The sequence below is a fragment of the Carcharodon carcharias genome, chromosome 2 (genome assembly GCF_017639515.1).
Source record: "Carcharodon carcharias isolate sCarCar2 chromosome 2, sCarCar2.pri, whole genome shotgun sequence".
In the NCBI taxonomy this organism is placed as follows: Eukaryota; Metazoa; Chordata; class Chondrichthyes; order Lamniformes; family Lamnidae; genus Carcharodon; species Carcharodon carcharias.
The window spans coordinates 233622629-233650366 of NC_054468.1; the positions used below are offsets into that span (position 1 = coordinate 233622629).

At 49.5% G+C, this 27738-nt stretch overlaps 1 protein-coding gene across 2 annotated transcripts; it reads left to right on the top strand.

Moving 5' to 3' along the window:
- Window positions 1–1538: 1538 nt before the first annotated feature.
- Window positions 1539–27122, top strand: nme6 (NME/NM23 nucleoside diphosphate kinase 6). 2 transcript variants are annotated; one of them, XM_041209287.1, is made up of 6 exons: window positions 1539–1612; window positions 7367–7469; window positions 13252–13354; window positions 15143–15182; window positions 15330–15490; window positions 26540–27122. In XM_041209287.1, exons 2-6 carry the CDS (start codon window positions 7377–7379, stop codon window positions 26716–26718), a joined length of 576 nt encoding a protein of 191 aa, XP_041065221.1. In that variant the 5' UTR covers window positions 1539–1612; window positions 7367–7376; the 3' UTR covers window positions 26719–27122. The 2 variants fall into 2 exon arrangements, with proteins under 2 accessions (XP_041065221.1, XP_041065214.1); XM_041209280.1 differs by lacking the exons at window positions 13252–13354; window positions 15143–15182; window positions 15330–15490; window positions 26540–27122 and adding an exon at window positions 7915–9696 and having other exon boundaries at window positions 1583–1612.
- Window positions 27123–27738: the final 616 nt, after the last annotated feature.

Below are 27738 nucleotides of genomic sequence, written 5' to 3' on the forward strand. Positions count from 1 at the left end.
CAGGATGCTGCCTGGTCTGGAGGTTATTAGCTATGAGGAGACGTTGGAGAAACTCAGATTGTTCTCACTAGAGCGACGGAGATTGAGGGGCGACTTGATAGAAGTTGACAAAATTATGAGTGGCATGGACAGAGTAGATAATCAGAAGCTTTTTCCCAGGGCAGAAGAGTCAATTACTAGGGGACATAGATTTAAGGTGAGAGGAGAAAACTATAGAGGAGGTGTGCGGGGCAAGTTTTTTTACACAGAGGGTAGTGAGTGTCTGGAATTCGCTGCCAGAGGAGATGGTGGAAGCAGGTACGATAGTGGTGTTTAAGAGGCAGCTTGACAAATACATGAATAGCATGGGAATGGAGGGATACGTACCCCGGAAGTGCAAAATGTTTTAGTTTGACAGGCAATATGATCGGCGCAGGCTTGGAGGGCCGAAGGGCCTGTTCCTGTGCTGTACTTTTCTTTGTTCTTTGTTCTTTGTTTGCAGCATCTGCAGTATTTTGCTTTTATTTTAGCTTGGGCAGTGATGGGTGAGGTTACGGAGGTGGAAGGGATCAGCCTTTGTGATGGTAAAAGGTTGGAAGCTCAGCTCAGGTTCAAATTGAACAGTGAGGTTACAAGCAGTGTGGTTCACCTTGAGAGAGAGAGAGAGAGAGAGAGAGGAACAGGGGATCAAATAGGTAATGGAATTATGGTGGGGAGTCAGAGGCAACGGCTCTGGCTGGAGGAAACCATGGCTCCTCCAGTGTGGGATGTCGGACAAGCAGTTGGAGGGATGGGGAGAGGTGGTGATGTGGAAGAGTTGGGTGCCGTCAGTGTACATGTGGAACCTGAGACTATGTGTTTAACACTTGTAGTGTGAGGGGTACTGGCTGGATGAGGAAGAGGTAGAAGGGCCTTGACCAGATACAAAAGAACAAGGAGGAGTAGGCCATTCAGCCCCTCAAGCCTGCTCCGCCACTTAAGAAGATCACGGTTGATCTGAAAGTAACCTGAAATCTGCATCCCGCCTTAGCCCCGATAGCCTTTCACCCACTTGTTTACCAAGAATCTATCCACCTCTGCCTTAAAAATATTCAAAGACTCTGCTTCCACCACATTTTCAGGGAGAGAGTTCCAAAGACTCATGACCATTTCGCCTCGTCTCTGTTTTAAATGGGCGACCCCTTATTTTTAAACAGTGACATTAACAGTCTTTGCGGTTCAGCTTTGAGATGTGGCTCAGCTCTGAAGAAGGGTCTGACGGACTCGATGTTAATTCTGTTTCTCTCTCCACAGAGGCTGTCAGACCCACTGAGTTTTCCCAGCATTTTCTGTTTTTATTTCTGATTTCCAGCATCCGGAGTGTTTAGTTTCAGTTGAAGCTGGAATTGGTGGGAGAGATGGGGACAAGGCATTGAAGGATTTTGGAGAGGATGATGATGAAGCCTGGAATGAGGGAACCATTTGCATGTTAACCAGCAGCTTCAGTGAGAACTGGACCTGGAGCTGGAGCTGGAGCCGGAACCAATCTCCGGCTCAGAAACTCCCGGGAGCGGAAGGCGGGGCCGTACCGGAAGTAGACGGCGGAGCTGATTCCCGGCCGGACGGTTTCCGGTTTCCATGGCGGCGGGAGCGGGTGAGTGGCTCCAGGGGACGCGGAGAGCCCGGCACCGAATCCCCCAGAGAGTGGCTGAGGGGAGCCCCCCCCCCCCCCCCCCCACCACCCCCCCCCCTCCAACCCAATCCCCCCACACCTGCCTCCCCGTCCCCACCCCACCCCCCCCTCCCCAAACACCCCCACTCCCCAGCTCCGCCCCCTGTCCCCGCTCTCCCCTGGCCCCCCCCCCATCTCCCCACCCCATACCCCCAAACACCGGTCACCCCAACTCCTGCCCCCAATCCCCCCCTACACCCCCTCCCCCCAGTCTCCCATTCAACACCCCCTCCCCTCCAAATACCCCCTCAACACCCCCTCCCCTCCAAATACCCCCTCAACACCCCCTCCCCTCCAAATACCCCCTCAACACCCCCTCCCCTCCAAATACACTCACACCCCCCTCTCCAAATACACCCACACCCCCTCCCCTCCAAATACCCCCTCAACACCCCCTCCCCTCCAAATACACCCACACCCCCTCCCCTCCAAATACCCCCTCAACACCCCCTCCCCTCCAAATACCCCCTCAACACCCCCTCCCCTCCAAATACACCCTCAACACCCCCTCCCCTCCAAATACCCCCTCAACACCCCCTCCCCTCCAAATACCCCCTCAACACCCCCTCCCCTCCAAATACCCCCTCAACACCCCCTCCCCTCCAAATACCCCCTCAACACCCCCTCCCCTCCAAATACACCCACACCCCCTCCCCTCCAAATACACCCACACCCCCTCCCCTCCAAATACACCCACACCCCCTCCCCTCCAAATACACTCACACCCCCTCCCCTCCAAATACCCCCTCAACACCCCCTCCCCTCCAAATACACCCACACCCCCTCCCCTCCAAATACACCCACACCCCCTCCCCTCCAAATACACCCACACCCCCTCCCCTCCAAATACCCCCTCCTTTCCAAATACACCCACACCCCCTCCCCTCCAAATACCCCCTCAACACCCCCTCCTTTCCAAATACACCCACACCCCCTCCCCTCCAAATACACCCACACCCCCTCCCCTCCAAATACACCCACACCCCCTCCCCTCCAAATACACCCACGCCCCCTCCCCTCCAAATACACCCTCAACACCCCCTCCCCTCCAAATACCCACTCAACATCCCCACCCTTCCAAATACACCCACACCCCCTCCCCTCCAAATACCCCCTCAACACCCCCACCCTTCCAAATACACCCACAACCCCTCCCCTCCAAATACACCCACACCCCCTCCCCTCTAAATACACCCACACCCCCTCCCCTCCAAATACACCCACACCCCCTCCCCTCCAAATACACCCACACCCCCTCCCCTCCAAATACACCCACGCCCCCTCCCCTCCAAATACACCCACTCCCCCTCCCCTCCAAATACACCCACACCCCCTCCCCTCCAAATACACCCACACCCCCTCCCCTCCAAATACACCCACACCCCCTCCCCTCCAAATACACCCACACCCCCTCCCCTCCAAATACACCCACACCCCCTCCCCTCCAAATACACCCACACCCCCTCCCCTCCAAATACACCCACACCCCCTCCCCTCCAAATACCCCCTCAACACCCCCTCCCCTCCAAATACCCCCTCAACACCCCCTCCCCTCCAAATACACCCACACCCCCTCCCCTCCAAATACACCCACACCCCCTCCCCTCCAAACACACCCACACCCCCTCCCCTCCAAATACACCCACACCCCCTCCCCTCCAAATACCCCCTCAACACCCCCTCCCCTCCAAATACCCCCTCAACACCCCCTCCCCTCCAAATACACCCACACCCCCTCCCCTCCAAATACACCCACACCCCCTCCCCTCCAAATACCCCCTCACACCCCCTCCCCTCCAAATACACCCTCAACACCCCCTCCCCTCCAAATACACCCACACCCCCTCCCCTCCAAATACACCCACACCCCCTCCCCTCCAAATACACCCACACCCCCTCCCCTCCAAATACACCCACACCCCCTCCCCTCCAAATACACCCACACCCCCTCCCCTCCAAATACACCCACACCCCCTCCCCTCCAAATACACCCACACCCCCTCCCCTCCAAATACACCCACACCCCCTCCCCTCCAAATACACCCACACCCCCTCCCCTCCAAATACACCCACACCCCCTCCCCTCCAAATACACCCACACCCCCTCCCCTCCAAATACACCCACACCCCCTCCCCTCCAAATACACCCACACCCCCTCCCTTCCAAATACACCCACACCCCCTCCCCTCCAAATACACCCACACCCCCTCCCCTCCAAATACACCCACACCCCCTCCCCTCCAAATACACCCACACCCCCTCCCCTCCAAATACACCCACACCCCCTCCCCTCCAAATACACCCACACCCCCTCCCCTCCAAATACACCCACACCCCCTCCCCTCCAAATACACCCACACCCCCTCCCCTCCAAATACACCCACACCCCCTCCCCTCCAAATACACCCACACCCCCTCCCCTCCAAATAGCCCCACACCCCCTCCCCTCCAAATAGCCCCTCAACACCCCCTCCCCTCCAAATAGCCCCTCAACACCCCCTCCCTTCCAAATACACCCACACCCCCTCCCCTCCAAATACACCCACACCCCCTCCCCTCCAAATACACCCACACCCCCTCCCCTCCAAATACACCCACACCCCCTCCCCTCCAAATACACCCACACCCCCTCCCCTCCAAATACACCCACACCCCCTCCCCTCCAAATACACCCACACCCCCTCCCCTCCAAATACACCCACAACCCCTCCCCTCCAAATACACCCACACCCCCTCCCCTCCAAATACACCCACACCCCCTCCCCTCCAAATACACCCACACCCCCTCCCCTCCAAATACACCCACACCCCCTCCCCTCCAAATACACCCACACCCCCTCCCCTCCAAATACACCCACACCCCCTCCCCTCCAAATAGCCCCTCAACACCCCCTCCCCTCCAAATAGCCCCTCAACACCCCCTCCCCTCCAAATAGCCCCTCAACACCCCCTCCCTTCCAAATACACCCACACCCCCTCCCCTCCAAATACACCCACACCCCCTCCCCTCCAAATACACCCACACCCCCTCCCCTCCAAATACACCCACACCCCCTCCCCTCCAAATACACCCACACCCCCTCCCCTCCAAATACACCCACACCCCCTCCCCTCCAAATACACCCACACCCCCTCCCCTCCAAATACACCCACACCCCCTCCCCTCCAAATACACCCACACCCCCTCCCCTCCAAATACACCCACACCCCCTCCCCTCCAAATACACCCACACCCCCTCCCCTCCAAATACACCCACACCCCCTCCCCTCCAAATACCCCTCAACACCCCCTCCCCTCCAAATACCCCCACACCCCCTCCCCTCCAAATACACCCACACCCCCTCCCCTCCAAATACACCCACACCCCCTCCCCTCCAAATACACCCACACCCCCTCCCCTCCAAATACCCCCACACCCCCTCCCCTCCAAATACCCCCTCAACACCCCCTCCCCTCCAAATACACCCACACCCCCTCTTTTCCAAATACACCCACACCCCCTCCCCTCCAAATACACCCACACCCCCTCCCCTCCAAATACACCCACACCCCCTCTTTTCCAAATACACCCACACCCCCTCCCCTCCAAATACACCCACACCCCCTCCCCTCCAAATACACCCACACCCCCTCCCCTCCAAATACACCCACACCCCCTCCCCTCCAAATACACCCACACCCCCTTCCCTCCAAATACACCCACACCCCCTCCCCTCCAAATACACCCACACCCCCTCCCCTCCAAATACACCCACACCCTCTCCCCTCCAAATACACCCACACCCCCTCCCCTCCAAATACACCCACACCCCCTCCCCTCCAAATACCCCCTCAACAGCCCCTCCCCTCCAAATACACCCACACCCCCTCCCCTTCAAATACACCCACACCCCCTCCTCTCCAAATACACCCACACCCCCTCCCCTCCAAATACACCCACACCCCCTCCCCTCCAAATACACCCACACCCCCTCCCCTCCAAATACCCCCTCAACAGCCCCTCCTTTCCAAGTACACCCACAACCCCTCCCCTCCAAATACACCCACACCCCCTCCCCTCTAAATACACCCACACCCCCTCCCCTCCAAATACCCCCTCAACACCCCCTCCTTTCCAAATACACCCACACCCCCTCCCCTCCAAATACACCCACACCCCCTCCCCTCCAAATACACCCACACCCCCTCCCCTCTAAATACACCCACACCCCCTCCCCTCCAAATACACCCACACCCCCTCCCCTCCAAATACACTCACACCCCCTCCCCTCCAAATACACTCACACCCCCTCCCCTCCAAATACACCCACTCCCCCTCCCCTCCAAATACACCCACACCCCCTCCCCTCCAAATACACCCACTCCCCCTCCCCTCCAAATACACCCACACCCCCTCCCCTCCAAATACACCCACACCCCCTCCCCTCCAAATACCCCCTCAACACCCCCTCCCCTCCAAATACACCCACACCCCCTCCCCTCCAAATACACCCACACCCCCTCCCCTCCAAATACACCCACACCCCCTCCCCTCCAAATACACCCACACCCCCTCCCCTCCAAATACACCCACACCCCCTCCCCTCCAAATACACCCACACCCCCTCCCCTCCAAATACACCCACACCCCCTCCCCTCCAAATACACCCACACTCCCTCCCCTCCAAATACACCCACACCCCCTCCCCTCCAAATACACTCACACCCCCTCCCCTCCAAATACCCCCACACCCCCTCCCCTCCAAATACACCCACACCCCCTCCCCTCCAAATACACCCACACCCCCTCCCCTCCAAATACACCCACACTCCCTCCCCTCCAAATACACCCACACCCCCTCCCCTCCAAATACACCCACACCCCCTCCCCTCCAAATACCCCTCAACACCCCTCTTCCCCCAACCCCTCCCCCAAGTCCCCGCTCAGCACCCCCTCCCCTCCAAATACACCCACACCCCCTCCCTTCCAAATACACCCACACCCGCTCCCCTCCAAATACCCCCTCAACACCTCCTCCCTTCCAAATACACCCACACCCCCTCCCCTCCAAATACCCCTCAACACCCCTCTTCCCCCAACCCCTCCCCCCAGTCCCCCCCTCCGCACCCCCTCCCCTCCAAATACCCTCCAGACCCCCTCCCCTCCAAATACCCACTCCCCCGTTATCAACTGCTGGCTCCCCCCCACACCCATTTCCCCAATTCCTTCTCTCCCCAACACCTTCTCCCAACATCACACAAAGGGGAGAGGAAATCTGAAACTCTTTCCCCAAACAAGCTGGGAGTCAGTTGAAAATTTCAAGACATACTGATAGATATTGTGGGGTTAGGGTTTCAGGGATGTGATACAAGGATGGGTAAATGGAGAGCTAGATAGATTCTCGATTAACAAGGGGCCAAAAGGTTACCGGGGATATGCAGGAATGTGGAGTTGAGACCACAGTCAGATCAGCCATGATCTGATTGAATGGTGGAGCAGACTCGAGGGGCCACGTGGTCTACTCCTGCTCCTAATTCGTATGTTAAGATATAACCAGCCATGATCACATTGAAGGTTGGAGTAGGCTTGAAGGGCTTCCTCCTGTTCCTGCATCACCAGTAATTACCAGTTTTGATTAGTCCTGCTCTGAAGTTCTTTTCATTAATCAATGTGATTGTGTGTTAAACCCCTCAGTGCTGTGAAGATGCAGGCATCTGTTGGACACGTGAGACCATTACTGCAGCTCACACTGGCTTTGATTAAACCTGACGCTGTGGCTCACCCGCTAATTCTGCAGGTAGGATATTTCTGTTAACCGCACTCATTCTGTGGGCATTAGTGACTGTGTGAGTTATTATGACATTTAGCAATTGCTGCACCTTCCTGTTGTACCTGTGAGGATCAGCCCACACTATAGTTAAAGGAAGAAAGAACGAACTTGCGTCTTACCTGCCTTTGGGACGTTCTGCTAAGGTATAGCCCCACCACTTAAAATACCCTCAATCAAACTGGCAAGTTGCTTAAAATGGCCAAAAAGCAATGTCCATTAGCCGATTGCATTAAAGTTCATTTTAACTTTGCTAATTTTTGAACTATGTTGAGCAGAAAGAGCTGTACTTACTAGTTCACACCTTAATTAAGGTGCACTGAATGCAAGAACAGAGATAAATAAATAGCACCTCATTACAGTCCATTTACTTCTGCACTCAAACCCTTCTAATCTCTGTGGTGTGGGGTTACAGCTGGCACCAAACGCTGACTGCAGCAGCAAACATGACTGGAAAGAGGAAATCCATGAGTCTGGGAGCCAAGATCGAGCTCCTGAGCAAGATTGATGAGCTGCCCAAGATGAGTCATCGTGACCTGGCCCAGTACTTCGGGCTTCCCAAGTCTACTGTCTCCGACTTGTTAAAACAGCGAGAAAAGCTGTATAGCGAATGGCATCGGGACTCCAATCCTAACCGGAAAAGGAAGCGCGAGGGGAAGGACGGCGAGGTGGAGGAGGCACTGCTTCGCTGGTTCCAGAATGCACATGGGAGAGATGCAATCGTTAGTGGCCGTCTTCTAGCTCAAAAGGCCAAGCTATTGGCTGCGGCTCTGGGAAAACCTGACTTTAACCCCTCGGAGGGCTGGCTCCAGAGATGGAAATCCCGACACAACATAGTGTTCCGACGTCCACAGTGGGAGAAGCACGACTCTGGTGGGAGAGGGATGCAGGAGTGGACGGAAGAGGTGTTACCTCAGCTGCTGGAAGGCTATGGACCCCAGGACATTTTTAACTGTGATGAGACAGGTGTTTTCTACAGGTGCGTTGGGTGTGACATGCTGGCCTCACAAGGGGAGGATCCTTCTGGCCATAAGGAAGCCAGGGAAAGACTTTCCATTATGGCCTGCTGCAATATGGATGGCAGTGAGAAATGTGACCTGCTGGTGATTGGGAAGTCACAGAACCCCCGCTGCTTCAGGGGGGTCCACCACCTGCCGGTCATTTACCGAGCGAGTAAGACCGCCTGGATGACTGGGGACATTTTCTGTGAGTGGGTGCGGCAGTGGGATCGCAGGCTGATGGGGCGTCAAGTTGTCCTGTTCCTGGATAATTTTTCCGGACACCCTTGCGTCTCTGGGCTGAGGAACATCCGTCTTGTATTCCCCCCTGTCAACACCGCCTGTCTGACCCAGCCCCTGGAGCAGGGCATCATCTACCGTATGAAGCAGCATTACGTCAAGGCAATGAGGGAGAAAGTCCTTGAAGAGATGGACAGTAGGGCAGAGCTGACTGCAGTCCAGTGCATAAAGAGAATCTCTCTTTTGGATGCTGTCCGTCTGTTGAAAGACTCCTGGGACTCTGTCGATCAGCAAATCATTCAACAATGCTTCAAGAAAGCGGGCTTTCTAATGGCTGAGGGCGAGGTAACTGGAGAAGCGGAGGTTGTGACAGCACCAGACGGGTTGTCGGAGGAAGAATTCTCTCACCTGTGCCAACTAGGGGACCATAACGCTCCCTATGAAGCTGAGACTGATGATATTGGGGAGGTAGTGGATGCAATGCGAGCACAGAAGGACGAGGATGGAGAGGAGGATCTGGATAGTGAAGAGAGCCTGGTTACGCCAGCGGACGTGCGCTCTGCTGTTCTCACGTTGCGCCGCGCTATGGAGCAGCACCCCGATATAAAACCGGATTGGGAGACCCTTCGAAAGGTCGATCTGGTCTGGCGTCCGTACTGCTTGAGGAAGTCTATTCAAACTCATTCAAACACTGAGTTCTTTGGACATCTCTAGGACTGATACACTGAGCAATTTTAACGCAGATTAGTGTTTCATTACTTCATTAGTTTTTACTGTTTTACCTTTTTGATTTTCTTTTAATGAATGATACACTACAGGAGGAGGCCATTTAACCAATTCAGCCTGTGGAAGCTCTTTGAAAGAGCTATTCACTTAGACCCACTCCCCTTGCTCTTTCAATTTTTTCCTTTTTTTTCCATATTTGGCATTGTGGTTTCAATAAAGCTAGTTGCAATGCACCAAGTATTTTTTATTTTACGGTGATCTATACCCTTCTTGTCAAAGTATTTAGTGGTGTTCTGTAAATGTGCTAACCTGTTATACCAACCATCACATGTGGCCAATCACGTCAGCACCACCAACATGCCCTCTCTCACTGGTGGGCACTGACCCCCCTACTATACTTTCAAATAATGCTCTGGATCACTTATATTCACCTCTGAGAGGCCAGAACAGATCCTTAGTTCAATGTCTCATCTGAAAGATGGCCCCAGTACTCCCTCAGTACAACACTGCAGGGTAAGGCTGGACTCTGTGTTCAGGTTCCGCTCTGGGCTCTGGAAGGAGATATTGATCTTGGAGGAGGTGCAGATTCACCAGAATGATAATGGGGTTAAGAGGGTTGAATTATGAGGGCGGGTTGCATAGACTAGGCTTGTATTCTCTCAAGTATAAGAGACTAACGGCTGAACTGCTAGAAATGTTTAAAATGTTAAAATGATTCAGATACTATTTCAGGGGGAAATCGAGGCCACAGGGGGCGCAATGTCAGGAAGCATATTCCTCCAAAGTGGCTGTGGAATTCTGGAACTATTTTTTCCCCCAAAAGACTGTGGGTTAATTCGAGTTTTCAGGCCTCCATTTGATAGATTTTTGTTCCGTAAGAGGATCGAGGATTTTGGAGTAAGGGCAGTTAAACGGAGTTGATCCGTTCGAATGATGTAGCACGTTGTGGGGTTGAATGACCACCTCCTCCTGTCCTTGTCTGAATCATGCAGGAATCTCCGGTGAATTGGCCATTCGTTGTGGGACTAATGGGTTCCAAACAGCAGCGCCGCTGAGTTACTGTCATTTCTCAGCTTTCAACCACTTCCTCCCCTCTAGCTAAAAGCGCACAGATCTACAGGCCATAGTCTGTACAGTGGGAGATAGTCTTGCATTTTCTTTATTACCTTTCACAACCTCAGGGCATCCTAAAGTGTTTACAGTTAATGAAGTACTTCTGAAGTGTAGCCACTGTTGTAATGTAAGGAAACGTGGCAGCCAATTTACACACAGCAAGATCCCACTGACAGTATTATGATAATGACTAGATAATCTGCTTGTTTGGTTGAACTGACTGATAAATATTTTACTTATTACTTTATAATATTTTAAATATTTGATGCTGTTTCAGTCATAAATATTGGTGAGCTCACAGGGAAGAACTCCTCTTCGAAATAGGGCCGAATGAGAGGGCAGAAGGGGCCTCAGTTTAAAATCTTATCTGAAAGATGACACCTCTAACAGTGCAACTGTCCCTCGGTACTGCACTGGAGCATCAGCCTGGATTTTGTGCTCAAGCCCTTGGAGTGGGACTTGAAACCAAAGCTTTTAACTCAAAGCAGTACCAAATAAGTTGACACACACTGGGCAAAACTTGGCAATAGTGTTCAGCATTTCTCTTTCTATTCTGCAGCTTTCCTGCTTTCATTTCTGAATGCCTTGGCTGTAATTTTAAGGTTATACTTCTAAGAAAGTGACACCACTTTTTAAGAAAGGAGGGAGAAAGAAAACAGTGGACTACAGGCCAGTTAGCCTAACAACAGCCGTTGGGAAGATGCTGGAATCTATTATTAAGAAAGTCTTAGCAATGCATTTGGGAAAGTATAGTATGATTGGAGCAAGTCAACATGGTTTTACTAAAGGGGAATCCTGTTTGACACATTTATTAGCATTTTTTGAGGTTGTAACAAGCAAGGTAGATAAAGGGGAAGCAGTTGATAAGATTCCACATAAAAGATTAATAGGCAAGATAAAGGCTAATGTATCCGCATGTATAGAGAATTGGTTAATGGGCTGGAGGCAAGGAGTGAGCGTTAACAGAACGTTGTCGGGTTGGCAGGCTGTGACTAGTGGAGTACCACAAAGATCAGTGCTGAGGCCTCAGCTATTTATAATCTATAGTAATGACTTAGATGAAGAGACAGTGATGTATCTAAGTTTGCTGATGATACAAAACTAAGTGGAAAAGTAAGGTATGGAGAGGATATGGAGAGGGTGTAAAGAGATGAAGACAGGTTAAGTAAGTGTGCAAGAAGATGACAGATGGAGTTTAATGTGGGGAAGTGTGATGTTATCCACTTTGGTCAAACGAATAAAGACGAGACCATAAGACGTAGGAGCAGAAGTAGGCCATTCGGCCCATCGAGTCTGCTTTGCCATTCAATGAGATCATGGCTGATCTGATAATCCTCAACTCCACTTTAAGGCAGAATATTTTTTAAAAGGTGTGAACGTTATAAGTGTTGATGCTCAATGAGACTTAGATGTACTTGTACAAGGAATGCAGAAAGTTAGCATGCCGGCACAGCAAGCAATTAGGAAGGCAAATAGCATGTTGGCCTTTATTACAAGGGGGTCGGAGCACAAGAATAAAGAAGCCTTGCTACAATTGTACAGGGGTTTGGTGAGACCACACCTGGAATACTGAATGCAGTTTTGGTCTCCACATTTAAGAAAGGACAAACTTGGATTGGAGGCTGCACAGTGAAGGTTCACTAGATTGGTCCCTGGGATGAGGGGGTTGACCTATGATGAGAGGCTGAGTAAATTGGGATTATATTCTCTGAGGTTTAGAAGAATGAGGGGTGGCCACATTGAAACACACAAGATTCTGAAGGGTGGACGCTGAGAGATTGTTTCCACTGGTCGGGGAATCTAAAACACGGGGGCTCAGTCTCAGGATAAGGAGCCGATCATTTAGGACTGAGATGAGGAGAAATTTCTTCACTGAAAGGGTTGTGAATCTTTGGAATTCTCTGCCCCGGAGGTTTGTGGATGCTCCATCATTGAATATATTTAAGGCTGGGATAGACAGGTTTTCGCCCTCTCGGGGAATTAAGGGATATGAGGAGGGCGGGACACTGGAGTTGAAGCCCAAGATCAGCCATGACCCTATTGAATGGCGGTGCAGGCTCAATGGGCCTGTATAGTCTACTCCTCCTATTTCTTCTGTACCCCTTGTTCTGGACTTCCCCTCGAGAAGAAATAGCTGCTTTCTATCTACACCATCAACACTCTAAAACTTTAAGGACCATTAGATTAGCCCTCAACCTTCAGCAGTATCTTTTATATTTCAACAAAACAAATTGAATGTACCTGTCTGGTTCCCTCTGATGCAAGGATTTTGGCTATCTCTAAGTAATTTTTGGGCTCTGTAGTGTTGTGTGAAAGCTAGAGCTGTAGTGAGCAGGGTGGCTGAGCTTGCTCAGCTATCAGTGTTCACCAAAGGGATTTCAGTAAGGACAGGGTGCCTGCAGTCTGGAATGTAGTGTGTGTGTGTGGATGCTGGGTGTGGATTGGGGCAGCTGAGTTCAGAAGCCTCTCGTTCACCTGTCTCAGTGCTCAGTGTTGAGGCTTGCTCATGGGGCATAGTCAGGGCAGGAGAGCGACCCCATGGCACTGTGACCACCTCCCGACAGTGATCCCTCCCCACTTCAGTTGTTTCCTCAGGTTGGTCCTGAGCAGCTGTAGTCGCTCACTGTTCCAATCCCTGTAGCTCTATATCACCTTTTGCTGCCTATTGATTTCAGGCTATCCATCAGAAGATATTGGACAACAACTTCATCATCCTGACGCACAAGTATTTAAAATGGGGTCAGGAAGAGTCTCGGAAGTTTTACGCAGAGCATTCAGGTATGGGCCCACATTCCTGGCAATGTTGACGAGTACATTCAAATATTTCTTTATTTTCTTCGTTCATGTGATGTGGCTGTTGCTGGCAGGGTCAACATTTCTTTACCTAATTGTCATTGTGAATATGTTGATATTCCCATCTGCCTGCTGCCCTTGGTGTTTTAGGCTACAGGGCATGGGTTTGGAAGGTCCTGTCATAGAATCGTTGAATGGTTACAGCACAAGAGGAAGCCGTTCGTCCCTAATCTTTGTGCTGGCTCTCTATAAAAACATTTCCGCTAGTCCCACTCTCCTGCTTTTTCCCTGTGGCCCTGCAAAAATTTTCTTTTCAGGTAATTTTCCAGTTCTGTTTTGAAGTCCTAGATTGATCCTGCCTCCACTACACTCTCAGACAGTGCATTCCAGATCTTAACCACTCGATTGACCCTGTCTCCACCACACTCTCAGACAGTGCATTCCAGATCCTAAGCACTCGCGGTAAAGATTTTCCCATGTCACCTTTGCTGCTTTTGCCAATCACCTTAAATCTGTGCCCCCTCATTTTTCATCTTTCCACCAATGGGAACAGTTTCTCCATAGTTACTCTGTCCAGACCTCTCATGATTTTGAATACCTCTATCAGACCTCCTCTCAACCTTCTCTAAAGAGAACAAACCCAGCTTTGGCAATCTCACCTAGTAACTGAAACTCCTCATCCCTGAAACCATCCTTGTGAACCTTTTCTGCATCCTCTTTAAAGCCTTCACAATCTTCCGATAGTGTGGTGCCCAGGAAAGGACACAATACTCCAGTTGAGGAAGAACAAGTGTTTCATAAAGGTTCATCATACCTTGCTTGTTTTTGTACTCTCTCCTTCTTAATAAAGCCCAGGGTCCTTTATGCTTTATTATCCACTTTCTCAACTTATCCTGCCACTTTCGATGCTTTTTGCACATTTACTCTGGTTGAGGCATTGCTATGGAGAATGCACCAGGTAACCATTGTCCGCTGTGCATCAACATCCATTTTCCAACCCAATCAGCACCTTTTCTCATGCAGTATAAATTGTTGTTCCCTTTGAAATTTGGTATTCTCGCATCTGTCCTGATGAGTGCAAGACAAAAAGCTTCGACACCATGTCTCTTTCTTTTCAGCAATACTCCAGTTTGGTATTAGCAAGTGACTGTTTCTTCAGTGTTGGAGCTGCACTCATCTAGGCAAGTGGGAGTATCCCATCACACTCCTGACTTGTGCCTTGTAGATGGTGGACAGGCTTTGGGGAGTCAGGAGGTGAGTTACTCACTGCAGGATTCCTAGCCTCTGAACGGCTCTTGTAGCCACAGTATTTATATGGCTGGTCCAGTTCAGTTTCTGGCCAGTGGTAACCCCGAGGATGTTGATGGTGGGGGATTCAGTGATGATAATGTCATTAAATGTCAAGGGATGATGTTTAGATTCTCTGAGGGTGATTGCCTGAAGTTTGGGTGGCTGTTGTTGAATTGAAACTACAGAACACAAAGGATCAACCTGTCAAATGATTGGGACAAGGAAGCGCTATAGTGTCAGAGGGCCACAACAGAGGGAGCACTGCCCTGTGAAAGGGTCAGGACTGTTGGAGCGCTGCACTGTTGGAGCATCATTACTGAGGGAGTACTGCACAGTCAGAGGATCGGTACTGAGGGAGTGCTGCACAGTCAGAGTTAACTAATTTCAAGTGAGATGTTCAAGTCCCTGTTTAGCAGAATGGACTGTACTTGTTGATTGGACAGTGTTCTTTATTAGTGTGTGTCTTTTTTCGTGTATTTGCAGGTAGATTCTTCTATCAGCGGGTTGTAGAGTTCATGGCCAGGTGGGTTTTACAGACACTACAAACCACTAGCTAGATTTCATATGGTGGTGTTGCTGACACTGGCATTGGCACCACCCCCTTTGCCTGGATGTTGGCAGAGTTGCTTTGCCTTTAACCTTGCTGCTTCACTTCTCTTCTGTTTGGCAGTGGACCTATGAGAGCATACATCCTGGCTCATGAAGATGCAATCTTGCACTGGCGCCATGTGATGGGCCCCACCAGGGTGTTCCAAGCACGCTACTCCGCTCCAGAATCGATCCGTGGCAGCTACGGGCTGACAGATACCAGGAACACCACACATGGTTCAGGTAAGGATCCTTGGACACAGGCTCTCTTCACACGGGCTTAAGAGAGATGTCACCGGAGAACCTGGTAAAATTCTTCCTCTGTCTCTGAAGCCCAGTATCCCGAGCAAAAGCAATGTTTCTCTTCAACTTATAATCTTTAGAACGATCTACCTAAATGGAATTGATGCATTTGGTGACTGCTTTGGTGCCTTCGGAGAGGGCGTGTTTGGCCAGTTCCCCTGGCAGCGTGAGGCGGAAGGTGCTCTGGATCTCCCTGGCTGAGATGGCGCAGCGCTTGTTGTAGTGAATGAGGTGCGAGGCCTCGGAGGCAATGCGCTCGAAAATGTCGACAATGAAGGAGATCATAACACTCATGGCCTTGGATGAGATCCTGGAGTAAGGGTGGGTCTGGGTCAGCACCCGGTATAAGTAAGTGGAATAGCTCTGCTTGTGAGATTTCCTCCGCTTCTTAGGCGGCTTCTTGCTGGCTTTAGTCAGTGACTGTTTCGACACCTTGTGGGACGCATCGCCCTTCACCACAACCGCCACCTCAGGCATTCCACCTGCCTTTATTGTATGTTCTTCATTAGTAGCAGCAGTAACCATATGTGCAGGTGTTGTCAATTGCAGCAACTTGAGCTCCAGGTTTCGGAGTTCAAGCAGCAGCTGGTGTTAATCCAGTGCATTCATGAGGTTGAGAACTCCCTGGCTAGCACGTTAATGGATGTGGTCACTCCTCAGTTTAAGAGTATGCAGAGAGAGAGGGAATGGGTGTCCACCAGATTATCAAAAAAAGGAACAGACAAGAGTGCAGGATTCTCCTGAGTGAATCTCGCTCTCCAATCAATATTCAGTTCTGAATACTGTAAATAACACATCTTTTTATTTCTGTTGGACTGTGGATTAAAATTACAATGGTTGCAGTTTGAAGGATATGTCTACTGGAGCAGTGTGAGGGATATATACAGTGTTGCTGTTCTGGAACAGTGTGTGCCATGAAAAACAGGATGGTGCTGAGGAGGAGTCTGGCCTAATGGGAAACTATCTGGCAACAATGTTTTAATTGGCCATTGACCAGGTGACCAGGTTTTGTGTGAGAGTAGTGCAACAGAATAGGTCCTAGCCTGAAAGGAAAAAACCTAAAACATCTCTTTCTTGTGTGTGTAAGATTCCCGAAATTCTACAATAATAGCTAGCTAGCTTTTTCTCCTCATATCTCTATAACCTGCTCTTTTTCTGAGAACCCATGTCAAGAGGCAAAGAGGAAAATCACTGTTAGAGACATTGAAAGGCAAGTGCTCAATCCCCCCAGAGAACTAAAGACTGAAAGTGCTGGGAAGACCACCTCATGTTATCATCAAAGAACTGAAAGGAATTTGGAAGACATCGATCGCAATCAACCCACCGATTCCTGTACTCTGGAATTGGTGCTATTGAACTGCTTTATCTTGCCCTTAAAATCCACGTTTTTGTGTGTCTTATGTTTCTTGTATTTGTGTGTTTAGTGATTTAAGAAGGTGTAGAGTTTGGATTATTGGGTTACAAATTAGCAGTTCATATTTCTTTCATTTCCCACCGGTTAAAGACAGTTTGTTCAATAAATAGTTATTTACTTATTGAGTTTACAAACCTGGTGCTCATATTCTGTTAACCTAAATTTTAAAAATTTCCACATTTGGCGTGGCTCGGGGAGCAGTGGGGCTTGATATTGCAGCGCACTATCTCCAGTGAGTCATGATAATACTGATGATTCATCTGGGGAGTGGAGTCAGAGCCAAGCCTATGGCCACCGTGGGTGGTGCACAGCTGCACAGGGGAAGACGATGACTGGAAGGGTAATAGTGATAGGTGATTCAATAGTTAGTGATTGCAGATGTGAATCCAGGATGGTGTGTGGCCTCCCTGGTGCCAGGGTCAAGGATGTCACTGAACGGCTGCAGAGCACCCTGAGGGGGGAGGGTGAACAGCCCGCAGTCGTGATCCACATTGGTACCCGTGACATAGACAGAAAGAGGGATGTGATGCTGAAGTCATAATTTAGGGAGCAAGGTAGGAAATTAGCAAGCAGGACCTCAAAAGTAGTAATCTCCAGATTACTCCCAGTACCATGTGCAAATGAGTATAGAATTAGGAGGATAAAGCAGGTGAATACGTGGCTGGACAGATGGTGCAGGAGGGAGGGATTTAGATTTCTGGGGTATTAGGAGCAGCTCTTTTGGAGATGGCACCTCTACAGGCCAGATGGGTTGCATGTATATTATTAAAGAAAGTTATGTCAGGGCACTTGGATAAGCTCAAGGTCATCAGACGGAGTCAGCATGGTTTTGTGAAAGGGAAATTGTGTTTAACTTATTGGAATTCTTTGAGGAAGTAACAAGTGCTATGGATAAAGTGGAACTGGTGGATGTACTGTGGATTTCCAGAAGGCATTTGATAAAACACCACACCAAATGTTATTGCAGAAAATAAAATCTCCTGGTATAGGGGGTGACATATTGGCATGGATAGAAGATTGGCTGGCTAACAGGAAGCAGAGAGTAGGCATAAATGGGTCTCTTTCAGGTTGGCAAGATGTAACGAGTGGTGTACCACAGGGATCAGTGCTGGGAGCTCAACTACTTACAAGTTATATACGTGCCCAAACAATCCCCATCCACCACTACTCTCCTCCGTCTGGCTGAACTTGTTCTCAAACTGAACAATTTCTCCTTCAACTCCTCTCACTTCCTCCAAATAAAAGGTGTGGCTATGGGTACCCACATGGGCCCCAGCTATGCCTGTCTCTTTATGGGGTATGTGGAACATTCCTTGTTCCAGTCCTACCCCGGCCCCCTCCCACAACTCTTTCTCCGGTACATCGATGATTGCTTCGGTGCTGCTTCATGCTCTCGTCGGGACTTGGAAAAATTTATTAATTTTGCTTCCAATCTCCACCCCTCCATCATTTTCACATGGTCCATCTCTGACACTTCCCTTCCCTTCCCTTCCTTGACCTCTCTGTCTCAATCTCTGGTGATAGACTGTCCACCAATATCCATTACAAGCCTACCGACTCCCACAGCTACCTCGACTACAGCTCCTCACACTCCGCTTCCTGTAAGGACTCCATCCCATTCTCCCAGTTCCTTCGCCTCCGTCGCATCTGTTCTGATGATGCTACCTTCAAAAACAGTTCCTCTGACATGTCCTCCTTCTTCCTTAACCGAGGTTTTCCACCCACGGTCGTTGACAGAGCCCTCAACCGTGTCCGGCCCATCTCCCGCGCATCCGCCCTCACGCCTTCTCCTCCCTCCCAGAAACATGATAGGGTCCCCCTTGTCCTCACTTATCACCCCACCAGCTTCTGCATTCAAAGGATCATCCTTCGCCATTTCCGCCAACTCCAGCATGATGCCACCACCAAATACATCTTCCCTTCACCCCCCTGTCGGCATTCCGTAGGGATCGTTCCCTCCAGGACACCCTGGTCCACTCCTCCATCACCCCCTACTCCTCAACCCCCACCTATGGCACCTCCCCATGCCCACGCAAAAGATGTAACACCTTTTCCCTTCACTTCCTCTCTCCTCACCGTCCAAGGGCCCAAACACTCCTTTCAAGTGAAGCAGCATTTCACTTGCATTTCCTCAACTTAGTCTACTGTATTCGTTGCTCCCAATGCAGTCTCCTCTACATTGGAGAGACCAAACATAAACTGGGCGACCACTTTGCAGAACACCTGTGGTCTGTCCGCAAGAAAGACCCAAACCTCCCTGTCGCTTGCCATTTTAACACTCCACCCTGCTCTCTTGCCCACATGTCTGTCCTTGGCTTGCTGCATTGTTCCAGTGAAGCCCAACGCAAACTGGAGGAACAACACCTCATCTTCTGACTAGGCACTTTACAGCCTTGCGGACTGAATATTGAATTCAACAACTTTAGGTCTTGAACTCCCTCCTCCATCCCCACCCCCTTTCTGTTTCTTCCCTCTTTTTTTTTCCAATAATTTATATAGATTTTTCTTTTCCCACCTATTTCCATTACTTGTAAATCCTTTATGCCTCCCCACCCCCACTAGAGCTATACCTTGAGTGCTCTACCATCCATTCTTAATTAGCACATTCGTTTAGATAATATCACCACCTTCAACATCTCTGTGTTCTTTTGTCTGTGACATCTTTTGATTATCTGCTCCAATCACTGCTTGCTTGTCCCTACAACCACACCACCCCCCTCCACTTCTCTCCCCCCACCCAAACCACACACACACACACACACACACACACACACCCCCCGCCCCCCCGCCCACCCCACCACCACCACCACCTTAAACCAGCTTATATTTCACCCCTCTCCTTGGATTCACCCAGTTCTGTTGAAGGGTCATGAGGACTCGAAACGTCAACTCTTTTCTTCTCCGCCAATGCTGCCAGACCTGCTGAGTTTTTCCAGGTAATTCTGTTTTTGTTTTGGATTTACAGCATCCGCAGTTTTTTGTTTTTATATTTATATACGTGACTTGGATGAAAGGTTTGAAGGGATGGTTGCCAAACTTGCTATGACATAAAGATAGGCAGGAAAGTAAGTTGTGAAGAGGACATGAGGCTACAAAAAATTAGATTAAGTGAGTGGGCAAAGATCTGGCAAATGTAGTATAATGTGGGCAAATGTGAAATTGTCCATTTTGCAAGAAGAATAAAAGAGAAGCATATTATCTAAATGGTGAGGTATCTGAGATGCAGAGGGATCTGGGTATTCCAGTGCATGAATCACAAAAGGCTAGTATGCAAATACAGCAAATAATTAGGAAAGCTAATAGAATGTTATCATTTATTGTGAGGGGAATTGAATACAAAAGTAGGGAGGTTAAGCTTCAGTTATATAGGGTACTAGTGAGACCACATTTGGAGCACTGTGGACTGTGAGAAAAAACAAGTGCTGGAAAAAGTAATGGGACTGAAAGCTGATAAATCCACAGGGCCTGATAATCTACATCCCAGGGCACTAAAGGAGGTGGCCATGGAAATAGTGGATGCTTTGATTGTCATCTTCCAAAATTCTGTAGATTCTGGAACAGCCCCAGCAGATTGGAGGTTGGCAAATGTAACCCCACTATTTAAAAAAGGAGGGAGGGAGAAAACAGGGAATTATAGACTGGTTAGCCTAACATCAGTGGTAGGAAATTGCTAGAGCCTATTATAAAGGATGTGATAACAGGACACTTAGAAAATATCAGCTGGATTAGACAAAGTCAACATGGATCTATGAAAGGGAAATCATGTTTGACAAACCTACTGGTGTTTTTTTGAGGATGTAACCAGCAGAATAGATAAGGAAGAACCAGTGGATGTGGTGTATTGGATTTTCAGAAAACTTTTGATAAAGTCCCAAATTAGAGGTTAGTGTGTAAAATTGAAGCACATGGGATTGGGGGTAATATATTGGCATGGATTGAGAATTGGTTAGCAGACAGGAAACAGAGTAGGAATAAATGGGTCTTTTTCGGAGTGTCAGGCGGTGACTAATGGGGTACCACAGGGATCAGTGCTTGGGCCCCATCTATTCACAATATATATCAATGATTTGGATGAGGGAACCAAATGTAATATTTCCAAGTTTGCTGATGACACAAAACTAGGTAGGGATGAGAGTGGTGCGGAGGCTTAAAGAGGCTTCAGGGCGATTTAGAAAAGTTGACTGAGTGGGCAAAAACATGGCAGATGCAGTATAACATGGATAAGTATGAAGTTATCTACTTTGGTAGGAAAAACAGAATGGCAGAGCATTATTTAAATGGTGATAGATTGGGAAATGTTGATGTACAAAGGGACCTGGGTGTCCTTGTACACCAATCACTGAAAGCAAGCATGCAGGTGCAGCAAGCAGTTAAAAAGGCAAATGGTATGTTGCCCTTCATTGTGAGAGGACTTGAGTACAGGAGCAAAGATGTCTTACTTGCAGTGTGTGCCGTTTTGATCTCCTTACCTAAGAAAGGATATACTTGTTGCAGAGGGAGTGCAGCGAAGGTTCAGCAGACTGATTCCTGGGATGGCAGGATTGTTGTACGAGGAGAGATTGGGCCGACTAGGCCTGTATTCACTGGAGTTCAGAAGAATGAGAGGGGATCTCATTAAAATGTATAAAATTCTGACAGGGATGGACAGACTAGATGCAGGGATGATGTTTCTTCTGGCTGGGGGGATTTAGTACAAGGGATCACAGTCTCAGGATAGAGGGTAGACTATGTAGGACTGAGATGAGGAGAAACTTCTTCACACAGAGGGTGGTGAACCTGTGGAATTCTCTACCACAGAGGCTGTGGAGGCCGAGTCACTGAATATATTTAAGAAGGAAATAGATAAATTTCTGGAGTCTAAAGGCATCGAGGGGTATGTAGAGAGAGTGGGAGTATGGCGTTGAGGTAGAGGATCACCCATAATCATATTGAATGGCAGATCAGGCTCGAAGGGCTGAGTTGACCTCCTCCTATTTTCTATGTTGGTCATCTTATATCTTATATCTATATTGGTCATCTTATTTAAGGAAGGATGTAAATGCATTAGGAGCAGTTCAGAGAAGGTTTACCAGACTAATAACTGGAATGGGTGGGTTGTCTTATGAGGAAAGGTTGGACAGACTAGGCTTGTATCCACTGGAGTTTAGAAGAGTTAGAGGCGACTTGATTGAAACATATAAGATCCTGAGGGGTCTTGACAGGGTGGATGTGAAGAGGATGTTTCCTCTTGTGGGAGGATCTAGAACTAGAGTTCACTGTTTAAAAATAAGGGGTCGCCTATTTAAAACAGAGATAAGGTGAAATTTTTTCAGAGGGTAGTGAATATTTGGAACTCTCTCCCTGAAAAGGTGGTGGAAGCAGAGTCTTTAAATATTTTTAAGGCAGAGGTGGATAGATTCTTGGTAGGCAAGTGGGGCAATAGGTTATCAGGGGTAGGTGGGATGCAGCTTTCAGGTTACTAACAGATCAGCCACAATCTTATTAAATGGCGGAGCAGGCTCGAGGGGCTAAATGGCCTCCTCCTTGTTCGTAGGTTCGTCATTAGAGGTGGAACCAATTTTCTTGTGGGGCAATTTGCTTGTGCTTTTGGGAAGGGTTTAAAACAACTTGACAGGGGTGTGGGAACTAGGAGAAAATACCAGAGAGGAACACCAGGGTGCACGCTATACTGGGAGAGACAGGTAGCCCTAGAATAGGAAATAAGTTAATAGGTGGGATCAGAGTAAAGGAGAAAGTAATAAAGTCTAAATCAGGGTTACTATTTATGTACGTGAACGTATGGAGTGTGGTAATTGAGATTGGGGAGTTACAGATGCAGACTACCATGTGGAAATCTGATGATGTGGCTATAACAGAGACCCGGCTCAAGGAAGGGCAGAACTGGGTATTAAATATTCCACGCATCAAGGTGTTCAGGAAAGGGGAAGGGGGTACAGTATTGATTAAGAAAGATGTTGCAGTGCTAGAGAGAGAGGGAATTGGATTATTATCTGAAAAGGAAGAATGTGCAGGGTTACAGGGAGAAGGTGGGGGAAGGACAGTAGGTCAATTTCCCATTCAGAGAGCCAGCACAAACACGACGAGCCGAATGGCCTCCTTCTGTGCCGTAACCATTCTGTGATTCTGTATCTCAAATCAAAGCAGCTTTAGCCTGCCGCTTTCTAATTTGGCGTTCCCTGATTTAATTCCAGCACTGCAGTATCGTCTATCTGCAGTCTCACTCCCTCACACTGTCGCTGAGTTACTGCAGTATAGTCTATATGCAGCCTCACTCCCTCACACTGTCGCTGAGTTACTGCACTATCGTCTATCTGCAGCCTCACTCCCTCACACTGTCGCTGAGTTACTGCAGTAACGTCTATCTGCAGCCTCACTCCCTCACACTGTCGCTGAGTTACTGCAGTATCGTCTATCTGCAGCCTCACTCCCTCACACTGTCGGTGAGTTACTGCAGTATAGTCTATCTGCAGCCTCACTCCCTCACACTGTCGCTGAGTTACTGCAGTATAGTCTATCTGCAGCCTCACTCCCTCACACTGTCGCTGAGTTACTGCAGTATCGTCTATCTGCAGCCTCACTCCCTCACACTGTCGCTGAGTTACTGCAGTATCATCTATCTGCAGCCTCACTCCCTCACACTGTCGCTGAGTTACTGCAGTATCGTCTATCTGAAGCCTCACTCCCTCACACTGTCGCTGAGTTACTGCAGTATCGTCGATCTGCAGCCTCACTCCCTCACACTGTCGCTGAGTTACTGCAGTATCATCTATCTGCAGCCTCACACTGTCGCTGAGTTACTGTAGTATCATCTTTCTGCAGCCTCACTCCCTCACACTGTCGCTGAGTTACGGTAGTATCGTCTATCTGCAGCCTCACTCCCTCACACTGTCGCTGAGTTACTGCAGTATCATCTATCTGCAGCCTCACTCCCTCACACTGTCGCTGAGTTACTGCAGTATCGTCTATCTGCAGCCTCACTCCTTCACACTGTCGCTGAGTTACTGCAGTATCATCTATCTGCAGCCTCACTCCCTCACACTGTCGCTGAGTTACTGCAGTATCGTCTATCTGCAGCCTCACTCCCTCACACTGTCGCTGAGTTACTGCAGTATAGTCTATCTGCAGCCTCACTCCCTCACACTGTCGCTGAGTTACTGCAGTATTGTCTATCTGCAGCCTCACTCCCTCACACTGTCGCTGAGTTACTGTAGTATCGTCTATCTGCAGCCTCACTCCCTCACACTGTCGCTGAGTTACTGCAGTATAGTCTATCTGCAGCCTCACTCCCTCACACTGTCGCTGAGTTACTGCAGTATCGTCTATCTGCAGCCTCACTGTCGCTGAGTTACTGCAGTATCGTCTATCTGCAGCCTCACTCCCTCACACTGTCGCTGAGTTACTGCAGTATAGTCTATCTGCAGCCTCACTCCCTCACACTGTCGCTGAGTTACTGCAGTATCGTCTATCTGCAGCCTCACTCCCTCACACTGTCGCTGAGTTACTGCAGTATCGTCTATCTGCAGCCTCACTCCCTCACACTGTCGCTGAGTTACTGCAGTATCGTCTATCTGCAGCCTCACTCCCTCACACTGTCGCTGAGTTACTGCAGTATAGTCTATCTGCAGCCTCACTCCCTCACACTGTCGCTGAGTTACTGCAGTATCGTCTATCTGCAGCCTCACTGTCGCTGAGTTACTGCAGTATCGTCTATCTGCAGCCTCACTCCCTCACACTGTCGCTGAGTTACTGCAGTATAGTCTATCTGCAGCCTCACTCCCTCACACTGTCGCTGAGTTACTGCAGTATCGTCTATCTGCAGCCTCACTCCCTCACACTGTCGCTGAGTTACTGCAGTATCGTCTATCTGCAGCCTCACTCCCTCACACTGTCGCTGAGTTACTGCAGTATCGTCTATCTGCAGCCTCACTGTCGCTGAGTTACTGCAGTATCGTCTATCTGCAGCCTCACTCCCTCACACTGTCGCTGAGTTACTGCAGTATCGTCTATCTGCAGCCTCACTCCCTCACACTGTCGCTGAGTTACTGCAGTATCGTCTATCTGCAGCCTCACTCCCTCACACTGTCGCTGAGTTACTGCAGTATCGTCTATCTGCAGCCTCACTCCCTCACACTGTCGCTGAGTTACTGCAGTATCGTCTATCTGCAGCCTCACTGTCGCTGAGTTACTGCAGTATCGTCTATCTGCAGCCTCACTCCCTCACACTGTCGCTGAGTTACTGCATTATAGTCTATCTGCAGCCTCACTCCCTCACACTGTCGCTGAGTTACTGCAGTATCGTCTATCTGCAGCCTCACTCCCTCACACTGTCGCTGAGTTACTGCAGTATCGTCTATCTGCAGCCTCACTCCCTCACACTGTCGCTGAGTTACTGCAGTATAGTCTATCTGCAGCCTCACTCCCTCACACTGTCGCTGAGTTACTGCAGTATCGTCTATCTGCAGCCTCACTCCCTCACACTGTCGCTGAGTTACTGCAGTATCGTCTATCTGCAGCCTCACTCCCTCACACTGTCGCTGAGTTACTGCAGTATAGTCTATCTGCAGCCTCACTCCCTCACACTGTCGCTGAGTTACTGCAGTATCGTCTATCTGCAGCCTCACTGTCGCTGAGTTACTGCAGTATCGTCTATCTGCAGCCTCACTCCCTCACACTGTCGCTGAGTTACTGCAGTATCGTCTATCTGCAGCCTCACTGTCGCTGAGTTACTGCAGTATCGTCTATCTGCAGCCTCACTCCCTCACACTGTCGCTGAGTTACTGCAGTATCGTCTATCTGCAGCCTCACTCCCTCACACTGTCGCTGAGTTACTGCAGTATCGTCTATCTGCAGCCTCACTCCCTCACACTGTCGCTGAGTTACTGCAGTATAGTCTATCTGCAGCCTCACTCCCTCACACTGTCGCTGAGTTACTCCGACAATACTGGGAACACCAGCAAAGGCTGAGAGCAGGGAGGTGGACCTTCCTGGTCCAGGCTCCCATCTAGTCCCTGGCCTTGTGGCTGAGCTCTGATGATGCATATCAAACACTATCAGCATATTAATGCAGGGAGGAAACTTTGTGAATCTGTGCCCTGTTTCTCTCCCTCCCTGACCCTGGATGGTTTTATTTAGCTGGTTTGGACTGCGCTTGTTCAAGACACGGGGGAGCACCCTTCAGCTCAGGCTGACGGTGCTACCTCAGGGCTCTGTGTCTGTTAACAGGCTGCACACTCCACCCTGAAATGAATAATCTCAGTTTGGCTCTGCCATGATAAAATGTGCAGGGCCATGGGGAAAGAGCCAAGGGAGTGGTGCTATTTGGATAGTTCTTTCACCGAAGCAGCATGAGGATGATGGGCCGAATGGCCCCCTCCTTTGCTCTGTCTGATTCTGTAAATTTAAACACATTGAACAGTGTTGGGTGAATAAGCAGAGGTTGATCAATCAGGTTCCCTGAACTCTGTGTAACCCTGAACCCTCCCTGTGGTCACTCACTGCACTCTCAGATCTGAGTATTTTGAAATGTCATTCTCTCTGTTCCACTCTAATTGGTGTTTCACGTTTTTACTTTTCAGACTCGCCAGAATCCGCAGCAAAGGAAATTTCCTTTTTTTTCCCTGAGTTTAAGGAGCAGCAGTGGATCAGCACAGAGGAGATGTCTTATCGCCAAGGACAGTACTTCTACCATTCCCAAAAGCAAGTGCACCTGCTCGGGACACACCAGGAGCAATTGGGCCAGTCTCATGGCTGCTGACCGCAGGCGGGTCTCGAGGGTGCTGACTCCAGGTGGTTTAAGTTATTCTGCTTGTTATGGGGAAACGAGCTGGAATGGAGGTTCTGTGGATGCTGATGGTCAGTGGCACATGAGGTCATTCTGGTTACAGCTTGTTTGTTTCTCCCTGACTCATTACGAGGACAGTAAAAGAATCAATTCACAGTGGAACTGCAGGCTCATATTGTCAATCCCAGCTCGATGCAACAGTGCCGATTATAAATGGTATTCATCGAGACAGTGGAGGAAGATTATTTCTTGAACCTGGATACCCCTGACAGTTCCCATTGTCTCCAAACCAGATGCCCCAGCAAAACTGACTCACTCTGACTTTTCTTCAGATTTTTTTTCAAGCATATACTTAAATAAATGATTTGTTTATTGTATCAGCTGAGAGTGAATTTCCAGTTAATGCACTCGCTTATTCACAGTCGCCTCACTATATTTCTCATGTTTTTAATATATTTATTTGTTGATGGATGTGAGCATCACTAGCAAGGCCAGGATTTATTGCCCATCCCTCTTTGCACTTGAAAATAATCTCAGTTCCAGTTCATCCCTGCAGGAGTTCCTCAGGGTAGTGTGCTAAGCCCAACCATCTTAGACTGCTTCTTCAATTGCCACCCTTCTATCAAAAAGGTCAGAAGAGGGGATATTCGCAGATGATTGCACAATGTTCAATATCATTTGTGACCCCTTGTACTGAAGCAGTTCATGTCCAAATGCAGTAAGGATTGGGCTGACAAGTGGCAAGTCACATTCACACCACACAAGTGCCAGGCAATGACCATCTCCAACAATCGCAGTACCATTGCTGAGATCCCCCACTATCAACACCCTGTGTATTACCATTGACCAGAAAGTGAACTGGACTAGCCATATAAATACAGTGGCTACAAGAGCAGGTCAGAGGTTGGGAATCCTGCGGTAACTCACCTCCTGAATCCTCAAAGCCTGTCCACCATCTACATGGCACAAGTCAGGAGTAGGATGGAATATGTA